General features: G+C 49.8%; 4 gene segments (V, D, J or C); all 4 read right to left on the bottom strand.

Annotated features, from left to right (window-relative positions):
* Positions 1-5,449, bottom strand: part of LOC120601021 (T cell receptor beta constant 2-like) — a 64,423-nt gene extending 58,974 nt beyond the window's left edge. Inside the window, 2 exon segments of the C gene segment in view lie at positions 4,768-5,066; positions 5,197-5,449. Coding sequence covers positions 4,768-5,066; positions 5,197-5,245 — 348 coding nt within the window.
* On the bottom strand, positions 1,344-2,118 carry LOC120601030 (T cell receptor beta variable 20-1-like). The segment is given in 2 exon segments: positions 1,344-1,680; positions 2,005-2,118. Coding segments are annotated over 2 exon segments (351 nt in total).
* A 1,692-nt stretch (positions 5,450-7,141) lies between the features above and the next one.
* LOC120601028 (T cell receptor beta variable 18-like) lies at positions 7,142-8,145 on the bottom strand. The segment is given in 2 exon segments: positions 7,142-7,688; positions 7,979-8,145. Coding segments are annotated over 2 exon segments (438 nt in total).
* Positions 8,146-11,449: 3,304 nt separating this feature from the next.
* Positions 11,450-12,134, bottom strand: LOC120601037 (T cell receptor beta variable 3-1-like). The segment is given in 2 exon segments: positions 11,450-11,910; positions 12,032-12,134. Coding segments are annotated over 2 exon segments (510 nt in total).
* Between the last annotated feature and the right edge of the window lie 379 nt (positions 12,135-12,513).

A 12,513-nucleotide genomic window follows, 5' to 3' on the forward strand; every position in this document is an offset into this window, starting at 1 on the left:
TATCTCTTTCTCTGTAGATAGATAGATGATAGATAGACAGATAGATGATAGATAGATTAGAGAGATGATAGATGATAGATGATAGATAGATAGAATAAAAATATATCATTAGCAGTTGTCTGAAAAATGCTTTTTATCGTTGATTTGAACATCAGTCTCTAACTCAGAACTAAGCATTGCTTTTGACAATTATCTAATTATCTTTTAATATAATATAAATCCCCGCTCTTATTGTTTTTATAATTCTGAGACTACTTTGCAGAATATTGCATCTTGTTGATATTTCTGGTGTGTTTTAGCCTATTTATTTATTAGTATTTATTTTAGATAACCTTTCTTTTTCTTCCCTTTATTTTAAATAGTGCACTTCATCAATAGTGCACTTCATGACCTATTATTGCTGACTTTTTCTTCCTTTACACACCTCCATTTCAGGTAAGTAATGTTAACAGCTTAATGTATATCTTCTCATGAATTTCTCCTTACTCATTCAGTCGTTCAGTGAGGTTGTTTTCTCCACGTTAAAATATTGATATTGAACATATACACAAGACTTTGATAACATACCAATGAAATGAGCGCTTGAACAAATAACCCCACTTAGGAAATAAACTATGCAAATGGGGCAATTCTGTATGTGTCTCCTGCGGTATAATTCTTCATTTAGAATTAATTATAAAATTGAGTATGTATAAAATTTCCATTAAAATATAGATGCGTTTCATTTTAGTTCATTCGCTTTCACTGCTGTATAATTTCTTCATAGAAATACACCGTCATTCATTTATCCGTTCTTCTGTTGGTGTGCATCTGGGTATTTCATAGTTTTTTTGCTATTACAAGGTAGTGTTACACTGAATATTCTTGTACATCTGCCTTGGTTTTTACATATGAGAGTTTCTCTAGAAAAGAATTTCTCAAGAGTGGAATTGTTGGATCGTGGGTATACACATCTTTTTATAGCAGCTTTGTTGAGGTGTAATTGATATACAAAAGAACTGAACATATTTAATATACAGACTTTGATGAGTTTGGGCACATGCCTACACCCATAATGCCACAGAGTCAGGAAAAAGCCAGGTGTTCTAATTTTCATCCCTGGACATTTTCCATGTCACGTGGCCACGTTATCGGCTCAGCTCATTCATATTTTGCTATTGTCAAACGCCACAGCTTCCCCACACTTCACACACAGACACCCTCGTCTCTCTCTCCTCCCCACCCCACCACACACACAGATGTCTCAGTCAGGGGAGCTGTGGTTTCCCTCCCCCCATGACTCCCCCCACAGGGCTCCCCGGGTGCGGGGTGGGTGGGGAGGAGGGGGCTGGTGCAGAGGTTCTTGACTGGGGCTCTGATCTCAGGCCAGCGCTGTGTAACTAGCACGACAGAGGTAGAGGCTGCTGTCTGCAGGCTGAGCACTCGCCACCGTCAGATTGGAGTACTTTAGGTCTGGATGACCGATGGGAAACTTGGCCTCCGTGAAACCTTGTTCGTATTTGGCTCTGGAGCCCTGGCTAGAAGTCGCCAGCAGTGTGAGGCCCTGTTGCGGGAACTGAAGATACCAATACACAATTGTGGCCTGAAGGTCCACGGCATGGCAGTCGATGACCACAGAGTCTCCGCTCCTGCAGATGGCCCTGCTGGGCTGTTGAGTGACGAGCGCACCAAGCCCGGGGCCTGCTGAAACAGAGGGCAGGGAGGTGAGGGCCCCGCGGGCCCCGTCACACATGACCACAGACACACAGCTCACAGCCTCGGCCCCTCTCCTTTCTCCCAGCTCCCAGTCCTGGCTGCTCTGTGCCTCTTCCTGTCAGACTCCCTAGGACCAGAGGCCCCCACCTCCTCTGGCTCGGGACATCTCCCCTCACCGTTCCCTCCACAGGGCATGGGTGTCCCCTCTCATTGCGATCAGCATAAAACAGTCCACACTCTCTGGCCACCAGTCACTCGTGACAACCCGCGTGCACACTCGCCCAGGACACTCAGACTATAAGCTCATACTGGGCCCCAGAAGCAGAAGCAGCAGCAGCATCTCCAGGTCGTGGCCTCACACCACAGGGCTCTCAAGGGAGGTATGACCTGCTCTTCACTCTGCCTGTCTCCACCCTGGGAGGATGGATGGAGGTTTACACAACCCCGACGATGCTCTCCTCTGCCCCCTGCTGGTGCCCTGTGCCAATGACACAGGATCCGTCAATCTCCCTCCCTGGGAAAAGAACCACACATTGCTGAAAGGGGCCCTGGAAATGATCTTGCACTTAATACTGAGTTAATTTTCTCTGGAGTAGATTAGTAAGAAAGGTGAGATGAAGACTTGATGCATGAAATATGTTCGTACTATAGCGACATAGATTGTTAGCGTAGTCAATATAATTAGTGCACACTAAATTTAACTGTGTGCACGACACTGACATGTTTAAAGCGCATCATCGTGTGTGCTCCTGTGGCTGTATTTTTTCATAGTTGGGGTGGACCGCATTAGAATGTGGCCACCTCCCTCTACATCTGAACATTTTCTGCAAAGTACAGGTTTATGGCATTCACGGGATGGACGTGGCTGAAGCCATTGGAATAGGAGGAAATCTTCCTACTCCTTTTGGGGGCCTCCAGCCATCAGGTGTATGTACCTGTGGTGTTTCGATACTGTATCGGCTTCACTAAGGAGGAGACACATTTCCCAGGACCCTCTTCCTCGTGTCGTCCCTGACGAGAGTGGCCTCGGGATGGACACTGGCAAATGACACAGCTGTCGTCATGCTCTGAAGTCATCCTTGGCCCAAGGTAGCGAGGAACAGGGTCAGGAGTCCCAGCGTTTCGCGTTATTCAAACACGGCGCCCAGATCGGCCTCACTCCCCAGAATTCTCACGCCTGTGAGCCCCTCCCCTGGCGTCTGGGCTGCCAGAATGTGGTAGAAGTGACGATGTACGATTTTCCAAGCCGGGTCCCAAGGGGTCTCAGGGATCCCACCTGGGACTCTCGAATGCCTGCTCTCAGGAAACACTTAGGAATATTTCAACCTTTTCTAGTTACACCCAAGATAACCAAAAACAAAGTGAGCCTGCCTGTCTCTTCCTGTCTTCCCTTTAAGCTTCGTCGTCTCATTGGATGGATTTCCTCGCCCCATCTGTCACCTCTGGAGTCCGGCTTACACCCAGAAGAAAAGAGCTCAGGAAATGGTGGACCCGGAGGTGTCTGTGAGCACGGTCTGGACAGGACCGTGAATGTAAAGCATCTTAGATCCAGAGAACTCCCGACGTTCTTTGTTGTCTGTTTTGTTTTAAATCAGAGAACGTCAGCTCCGCAGAGCACATTCGCGTGTTCTCCATCCGTGCAGAGGCCAGTGTCTCTCTCCCATCCCAGTGTCTCAGCACGTTGGTCTTCGTGTGAGTGAAGCTGCCACAGAAGACACAAGAGAAGAGAGCCCGAGCTCACCCAGCATTCGGGAGGGGATCCCGATGCGACGAGGGAGCCAGGGCTTGCAGCTCGTGGTCGGGACGGACGCCACTTTCCAGAAATGGCTCGTCCCAGGGGACACAAGGCCAGGCAGGAGAACGGAGTGTGGCTCTTAAACGCTTTCAAGAATATTGGAAAATCCATTCAATCCCGCACTTTTAGTTGTATGTAGTGGGAGGGTTCGCCTGAATACTATAGACTGTGATTTATTTCTAGAAATAGAATTACATGATCAACTCAAAACTGATATACAAATGCGGTTCCAAGAGTTAATCACACCCTCCTTCTAATTTCAGATAAGTTTCGGGACCAGACAGGGAAGAACTATGCAGAGAACATAAAGTTGACTTGCAAAACAATACTGACCACATGTCTGCTGGCAAGTTGTGCAAATATTTCCCTCCGTGGAGCTGGACTCTCTCTAGTACGTGCCAGAGTGTCTTGTAGCTACTTCTGTGCAGATCCACGGAAGACCCACCAGAACGAGAGGCTCCATCTGCTCGGTGACCTCGCTCCCTTCTTCTTCCAGATTTTCTCCTATTGCCGTATTCTGGGTGGGGGTTGATCACTTTATTCCTGAGATGATCTCAACAGCCTCCCCACATCGTCCCCTACGCCTGTATCACGGTCAGTGCGTGTCCACCTGGTGCCACCCTACTCATCCACTGAGCTTCGTCCCACGTGCTGCCTTCTCTCTGAAGCCCTTCCCGATGTCACCAGACAGAACTGGCCGTGTTATTCCCACTGCCACCTCTGACTAAAGCACACATCATGTGATATTGGATTATACTATTTGTCTCCTACACATTTCTCTCCCCAGTGGGCTTTTATTATATTTCTGAAGGAAGAAACCATTTTCTGTCCACTTTTCTTTCCCAGTGTTTGAAAACCAGAAAGAAAAAAAAAATAAAGCCGGATTGTAAAATCAACCTCTCTCTTCCTGATCTAGATAAACAGATAGATAGATAGATAGAGGATAGATGATAGATAGATAGATAGATAGATAGATGACAGATGATAAATAGATCGATAAATAGATCGATAGATAGATAGATGACAGATGATAGATAGCTAATCAATGACAGATGTAAGGATAGATCTATATCACTTTTCACACTAGCCTAGTGTGTTGCTGACGTGTTGTGCGGTTTCCACGCAGCCCGGTGAGGGCCCCAGCTGCCTGGGGGGGGCGGGTGCAGGTCGGAGGAAGCAGGAAGGCCGGGTACTGAGGACAGGAAGGCCCTGCCACCTGGCGGGGAAGCAGGGCTTGGGACACATTTATGTGCAGAGAGGAGGTGGCTGTGCCTCACTGTGTCTACACTGCTGGCGCAGAGATGCAGAGATGACTGGTTCTGTCGGGCCGATGTCACCGTGAGGGGAAAGGATGCCTTCTTCTCCCGCGAGGCTGTGTAGCCGTCAGCGAGGTCCCCTTTCTGAAAGTCTCCTTCACCTACTGAGTAGTAGATGAGTCTCAGGCCTTGCCCCGGGTCCTGTCGGTACCAGTACATGGTGTCATGGTGAAAATCCTGTTCGCATTTCAGGGTCGCTTCTTGTCCTTCCCCTACGAACAGGTATTTTGGGGTCTGAGTGACTCGACCACCCATGGGGCCTACAGAAGGAAGAGGAAGGTTCTGGGAATACAGCCCAACACGGGGCCTGACGCTGTCGTCCAGGGAGAAAGGCTTCCATCTGGAGCCTGTCACCTTCGGGCACAATTTATCCCTGAACCCAAGACTCACCTGCTCCCAGGAGACAGAGGGCCACACAGCAGAGCACCTGGTTGCCCATAGTGGGTTGGGGGGCTCCTCGCAGCTCCAAGCACCTCCTGGGAGGATCTGGGGCTCCCCTGGCCCTGTGTGTGGAATCGGAGGCCAGAACGGAGAGCGAGAAGGGATCCCGAAGATGTTGCAGACGGGCTCCGTGATGCGGCAGAGGGGGAGACAGAGGCGAACCCGAGTCACTCGGCCCCGCTTTGCTCCCCTCTCTGCCTCCCATGGGGCCTAGTGGGCCGGCGGCACCACCTCTCCAGGCCAGAGCCTCACTCCGATTGGCCCACTGTCCTCCTCATGGTGCCCTTGACCCCTGGAGGGCTCTGAGACTCTCCTGTCACAGAAGGGGGCGTTTGTTTGAATCCCAGCCCTGCCACAGGTGCGGCTCCTCCGAGCCCCATCCCGCACTCAGGCCGAGGCCCCGCTGCCCCCGCTCGTGTCCCCGGCTGGTCGACTCCTCCGTGGTTGTCACCGTCTGAGGCGCTGCCCCGTCCTTCTCCAGGGCCCGACCTCAATGCCACTGGCGTTGTCTTTGGGCGTCTTTCCGTTTGTTCTTCATTCCTCAGATGAGTTTGTCTCGCTCCTTCATTACTTTTCTGAGTTCGCTCAGTGTTTTCATTTTCATTTCTCCCCGTTTTTGTTATTTCTGTTCGTAATATTTGACCTTGTGGTTCCGGTTGGTTCCTTCCGTGCTCGCTTGAGCGGATTTCATTCTGTTCAGGGCGCAGACTTAGGTTTTCTTCTGACTCAGGGTTGTTTTTAGGGAAGGGAGGGCGCGAGGTGGGTTTTTCTCTTTTCAAGGGTTTTTCTATTCTCAAGTTCATTTTCATCATGTCGGGGTGTTTTACGATACACCCGGCTCAATGGCATTTTCTTTTTTTTTGTATGGTTCAGCGAAGTCTGGACACTGGAGTCGGCTGGTGTGTGTTCCCGGTCGGTGTCGTGAGTCGTCTTCTTTCGTGATTCCCAGGACTGTAAGTCTCCCCTTTCCCGTCTTTCTTCCTTCACTGCCCAGTGGCCAGAGCACGTTCTTCCTTCTGTCTTGTCTTTCTCCCTCCAAGCTCTGTATTCAGAAGACCTTTGTTAAATCCCGTGCCTGGCCCTTTAGATGGGGGCACATTTGGACCCCCCCTTCCTCCCCTCCCCGCTTAGGTCCGACTCAGAGGTCTCTTCTCCTGGGGTCTCTCCAGCTCCCCCTCAGGCCCCTCTTCTGTCCTCCGAGTGGTTCTTCTGCACCCATCCCCTCCTCCTTGGCAGGTGACGAGGGACCTGAGCACAGGAGACATTCTCAGAAAACCTGAAGGCAGCAAACACAGCAGGTGGTCATGGTTTGCGCCCAGTCTGGTGTGGACGGACTTCGTCGGAGCATATGTACTGGAAGTGACTTCGCATTCGTCTGCCTTTTGATTTTCTGAAAGTGTTTCATCTCGAGCATTGAAGAGGAACACTATTGTGTATGGGCTCACGTTGGTTGAATGATGAGAATAAAAAATGTCTGCTGATGTCACAGAAAGCTGGGGTGACATGTTTGGGGCCAGATTCGTCTCCATTATTCCAGACAGACTCATCCAACTCTATTTTCACCATGTCTGGGACATCGCACAGCAGGGGTTTTTAATCTTGGCTTCCGTCCATACCTGCTCAGGCACTAGGCACCAAACCAGGATTATTCCAGAAAGAATAAGAGGCAGCACAGCATGGCATAGAAAGCATAATCTTTTAAGCCACCCAGGCCTGGCTTTATATTCTGTCTCTCTCTCTCCCTCTCTCTCTCTGAGTTTGAGGGAATAAAATGAACACTTGGAACCATATTTCTCATGTTGAAAATGAAGTGATATTTTTTCTCGCTTGATTGTCTTGCTCTTTAAATAAAATTCTATATTTAAAGAATGCAATAGAGAACTTGCAGAACAGTATAAAGTACAGGAAAAAGAAATATCAATCAATAGATACGTAACCTTTCTCGGGTGACAGGGTCTTAGTTCGTGAGCACGGGCTGGGATGTCCCATGCTGTTTGTACGGTCCTTCCCTATTTCCATCCTCACCCCACTAAATGCCTCCTAGCTGCTCTGTTAACTGAGCAGACACCGTGTCCCCAGCTGTCTCCAGGGCGGGCCCGGGGGACGTTTGTGCACTGGGAGGATGTGACTCTGCACCGGTGTGGACAAGGAGCTGGCACAGAAGTACACGGCAGAGTCTCCCGGCTCTGCCAGCTGGATCTTAAAGACATTCGGCCCCTCTTTGGGAAATTCGGCAGAAAAGCGTTCCTTCGGCATTCCTGACTCGTCCATGATTCGTTCTTGCGAGAGGTAAATCATGAATTTCAGCTCTTCCCCCGGGAGCTGCCGATACCAGTAAACATAGGTGTGGCCTTCCTCTGGGCTGCATCTCAGTGTTGCCTCCTGTCCGCTCCCCGTGACCAGGTGTCTTGGTTTCTGGGTGACGGTGGCACTCGAAGGACCTCAGAGGAAAGGAGACGGGCGTGAGACAGACTGGTAACGGTCGAGGAAGTCTGTGGCTCACAACGAGGCGACCCGAGGCCGGCTCAAGTAGCTTTGAAGTCTCCTGCGCTCATTTAAACATTCACGCACATTTTGCTTTTTATTCCACAGGGCGATTATTTGCTTTACGGAAATGCCAATACCTTTGAGTGAATCTTTGGGCAATGTGGAGGCCCAGGGCCTGTTCCAGACATAGCTAAGGAGCCACAGACAAAGCCCAGTGATGCTGATCCACCAGCCGACAACTCACCTGTCCCCAGGAGCCAGATGACCGCCCAGCAGACGAGTCTGGTGCCCATGGCAGAGCTGGGCGTGCGGGGACCCCGTGAGCAGCGCAAGGAAGGGCGCTTCCTGCTTAGCCCGGGGGGCCGAGCTCACAGCTGCCTCCTGGGGGGCGGGCCTTCCTGTGGGGCACAGTGGGTGAGGCCCCTGGTAATGGAAAGAGAGAAAGAGGAGCTTATTCTAGTTATAAGGATATCCATGTGGATAGCTCAAATGTGTTCCAGTTTCAAAATGAACGGAACTGAATATCTCTGCTGGATAATCTCTTGGTTGACCGTCTGGTCATTCTTGACATCTTGGGGTTGCCTTCATCCATTTAATATCCCTCACCTTTATGACAGGTAAATGTTAAGATTCTGTTCATGTTATATCTCAAGAATTGAGTCTTTTCTCTTTCAACTCGGCCCCTTTCCCGGGGAGTCCTCAAGAGCCGCAGTGTTAGCAAGAATCCCGCTAAGTCAGCTAGCCAGACCCCTCACCCTCAGTATCTGAGTACCCTGGTCTGTGTGCATCCCTCGCCCCCAGCATCCGCAGGGTCTCCCTGGCGTGCCTTCGGCAAGGATCTTCCCAGCTCAGATGAGCCAGAATCCCTCCTCGCCCGGCTGTTTCCTCTGACTAGTTCTCCACCCACCGAGCCCTGTCCCTCCTCATCCATGGCTACAAATTCCCGTTTCCATTTGTATTCGGAGCTGAGCCCAATCTAATGCCCCTATTGCAAAACCCCATTGCTGTACATGTCCCTGAATAAAGTCTGCCTTATCGGTTTCACAAATGTCTGAATACAATTTCCTTGAACTGAATATGATAAAGAATGACTTTTATAAGAGATGCTATGCACAGTTTGTGTCATGACCTGAAATGGCTGCATAGATTATTGTCCAAACTGGGACCCTTTAATATGTGAAAAGCGGTGCTATTAATAATAATTACGCCAGGACGACAGGCCTGAACCAGGTGTGCCAGGCATGGTATACCAAAGCCTTTGATGGCCTTACACCCTGGGCTCTCTGACGCTGTCCTTGACTGCCATCTGGCGGCTTCAGGGGACATTGCGGGAAGGATGTACCATTTTCTTGGACACAGCCACATTTTAAGTGAGTGGCCGCAGTGTTGAAGCATAAGGGAATGATCTGTAATGTCTCGTCCAACCCCAATCTCCCTGGATCTGTGTTATCGGCACGGACACCGGTGCTCACTCATTTCCAGGTGGTCGTAACGTAACATCAACCTCACATATCTGGTCTCCGTCCCTGAAATTTTTTGGGAGTGGGGGAGAGGGAGCTGTATTTCTAAAGTTGGACACCATTGACTGCCTGATTCTGCATTATTTGTAGGAATTTCAGAAACCCTGAAGCATGCCCATCGCCATCGTGGAAGGGACAGTGTACAGTCTCACTCTCTCCTGCTAGCGGCTGGAGACGCGAGAAACAACCTGGTTCTTTCTTCTGAGGCAGGAAGACAAGTGTGGGGGGCTGGTTTCAAAGGTCTCCTGGAGTTTGGGGAGGACAGAAGCCAGCGGGTTCGCACCCTGGAGGGAACTGGCTGGGCCTCACTGTGGCACAGAGAGAGAGCCGAGTCCCCCAGCTCTGCGGGCTGGGTCTCCAGGGTGGAACGGGTTCCATTAGGTTTGGGGGCTGAGAATCGCGCCTCGGGCATCCCCGACTCAGCCGCAGGGTTCTGGCATCGCAACGAAATCAGAAACTCCATTCTCTGGCTTCGATCCTGTCGGTACCAGCAAAAAATATGGGACCAGACATTGGATCGCATCCCAGAGTCACCCTCTGTCCCGTCCTGTTGTCACGTGTTGCGGAATGTCTCTCTCTTTTAAAGCTGAAGAATAAAGCGTTGTATTTATACATCATGCTACACTGAAGGTTTCGCGACGAGGGTGGATCTCACGCTAAGTGTTCTCACCCCCAGTAAATGAAATTCTATTCCTGCTCCCCACTCTCTCCAAACTCCCGGAGCATCCGACGCCATGAACTCGTGTCTGTTTTCCATTTTTTCTCCATCAGGTGAGATTTTAATTCTCTCCTTTCCTAAACATGTCTTCACATTATTAGTGACCTCCATGCCCCACAGAAAACAGGGGATCCTCTGCCGCTCTGCTTATCAACTGTGAACCACGTCCCTGTCCACCGCCTCCTCCCGCATCACGTCTCCGAAGCCGTCCAGGGTCCCGTCGCATCTAAGCCTGGAACGAGATGAGTCTGCACTGTTCGTTTCTTCAAAAGGGTGTGGAGAATGCACGTGATCTAAACAAGCTGTAATCTACCCCCTGGTTGAATCCTGTGGTCATTTCTCTCAAGATGCAGGAATTTTTGAGACCGTATCATGAAACCATTAAATGTGAGAAGAGGTCCCCAGAGAAACGCAGCCCGAACATCTCATTTTACAGAAGAACAAATTTCAATCTAGGCAGGTGACTAAATCTCGAGAGGCAAGCCTTAATCGGTTACGGGAAAAGGGGTGTGGACGTTTGGTCAGCCAAAGAGAGAGGAAAATCAGACCTTTGATGTTTTTTGGTGGCTGGTCCAGGTGACAAATTTTAGCGTCTTTGACTTTGACTTGAAATTACCACAACTGGATCTTGGGGACTACTTCTTAGCCTTTTAATGAATGAGCTCCAAGTGTGCAATGTTGTTGATGGCTGTACGTGGTGATGTAATGCACTATGTTTTAGTAGGAATATGTCTACATGGTCCTCAAAATTAAAATAAGGACATATTCTCATCCTCTGAATCAGGCGTCTCATAGCTAGTAGATGCCAAATCCTTCTCACATTGTTGAACGCTATTCATTCATGCATCTGTTTATTCAATTGGTCATCATAAAAATTTGAATCTCGTAAAAGTCATAAAATACGTATTGGGTTGTAGAAGTTGTAATAGATTCCAGACATTTCTCTTGTTTCAAATAAGTCATGATACTTGATATTTTTTATTAATATTAAAATTGTAGAGCGAACCCTGGTAATTTTAACTTATCTTTCAAAGTACCACATCTCAGTTTTGATATAGGTCCTATCTGGGCCATTTCAATGGTTCACAGATTGATATCGAGCAAAATAGTTCAGTATGCTGGGAAAGCATGCATGCTCCAGGCAGTACACTTGTCTTCAAATCTGACACAAGTTTTTAGCAGATCTCATTTTCCTACTCGATAATAAAACAGACGGTTTGAACACATCTGTAGGGCAGGTTCTCCTCCTCAGGGCAGGGATTCATGGGAGCAGGGCTACCTCCTGTCTGGATCTGCCTTTTATATGTTGCTAAGTCTCCAACTTAGACCAAACACTAAAAAAATAAATAAATACAATTAAAAAATTCCTGTATTCGGCTGAAGAAAACAGAGTGGGTGATTAAAGTAATCCTGGGAAAATACCACAAACGGAATGCTGGCTAAGTAGGTAACGTCTTTTCCCCTCTTGGTATAACTGTCAGTGGCTCCTGTAGGTTTGGGCCCAGCCTCTGTCTGCAGAGGAGATGACGGCCATAAAGCCACTTCCTGCCCTTGCTGCAGGAGGGGAGGGAGGCCTGGGGAAGGCGCGGGGTGTGGGGAGCAGAGGTTTCTGAGCAGAGGGGAGGCAGCGCTCCAGCTCTGCGTCTCTGCTGCTGGCACAGAGATACGTGGCCGAGTCCCCCAAGCCTGGCGCGCGGACGTCAAGAGAACAGTGGGACGTGTTGGTCCGGCTGGGCTGGAAGTTGTCGGAGGCGTCTGTCTCATTATTAAACTGCGTCTCATAGTAGTGGAACAGCAGCTTGGGGGCTTGGCTCAGCTTCTGTTGGTACCAGTACATGGCGTCGTGATTCAGGTCCTGAAAACAATTCAGGGTCACGGGTTTTCCCACCCTGGTGACCTGGTATTTTGGGTTCTGGGTGACCATGGCACCCATGGGACCTGCAGAGAGAGATGGAAAATTAGAAACAGAGTCAAGAAGGACACTGATGTCGCTGCCAGAAAAGACAGGAGCAGGACATGATACTTTGAGTCAAAGTTGTCCTTTCTGACCAGGGCGCACCTGCTCCCAAGAGACAAAAGACCAGGTAGTGAGGAAGCCTGGGACCCATGGCAGGGCCAGAACGGAACGAGGCGTCTGTCTGTACCAGGCTCTGATCTCTGGGTTGAGCGGTGGGGGCTCTGAGAGTCCCTGGTCCCTGATTGGTCAATCTGCCTGTGGTGACAGTGCTGCTCTTGAGGTCACCAAGTCAAGGGTCCCTTCTTGCAATATGACCCACAGCTTCCTACTGGGCAGGGAGCCCGGGCGAGGCTGAGCCGGTACGAAGCAGGTGTGGGCTCCCTCATTTGCTGCTCTTCCTGTAAAAAAACTGAGTCCACTTTTCAGGGGGTTTCACGTAAAGTCTCTGAAGATTTTGGCTGTCGGTGACCCCGTAACGCCTCCTTGTGGCCAAGCAGAGAAGTCTCCAGCAGCAGCCTTCCCACACTGCCTGCATCTGTGCCACGGGGTGAGACTCTGCGGGCTCAGCTGTGTGTCTAGTCTCC

This window comes from Pteropus medius, unplaced genomic scaffold, assembly GCF_902729225.1.
Source record: "Pteropus medius unplaced genomic scaffold, Ma_sr-lr_union100, whole genome shotgun sequence".
In the NCBI taxonomy this organism is placed as follows: Eukaryota; Metazoa; Chordata; class Mammalia; order Chiroptera; family Pteropodidae; genus Pteropus; species Pteropus medius.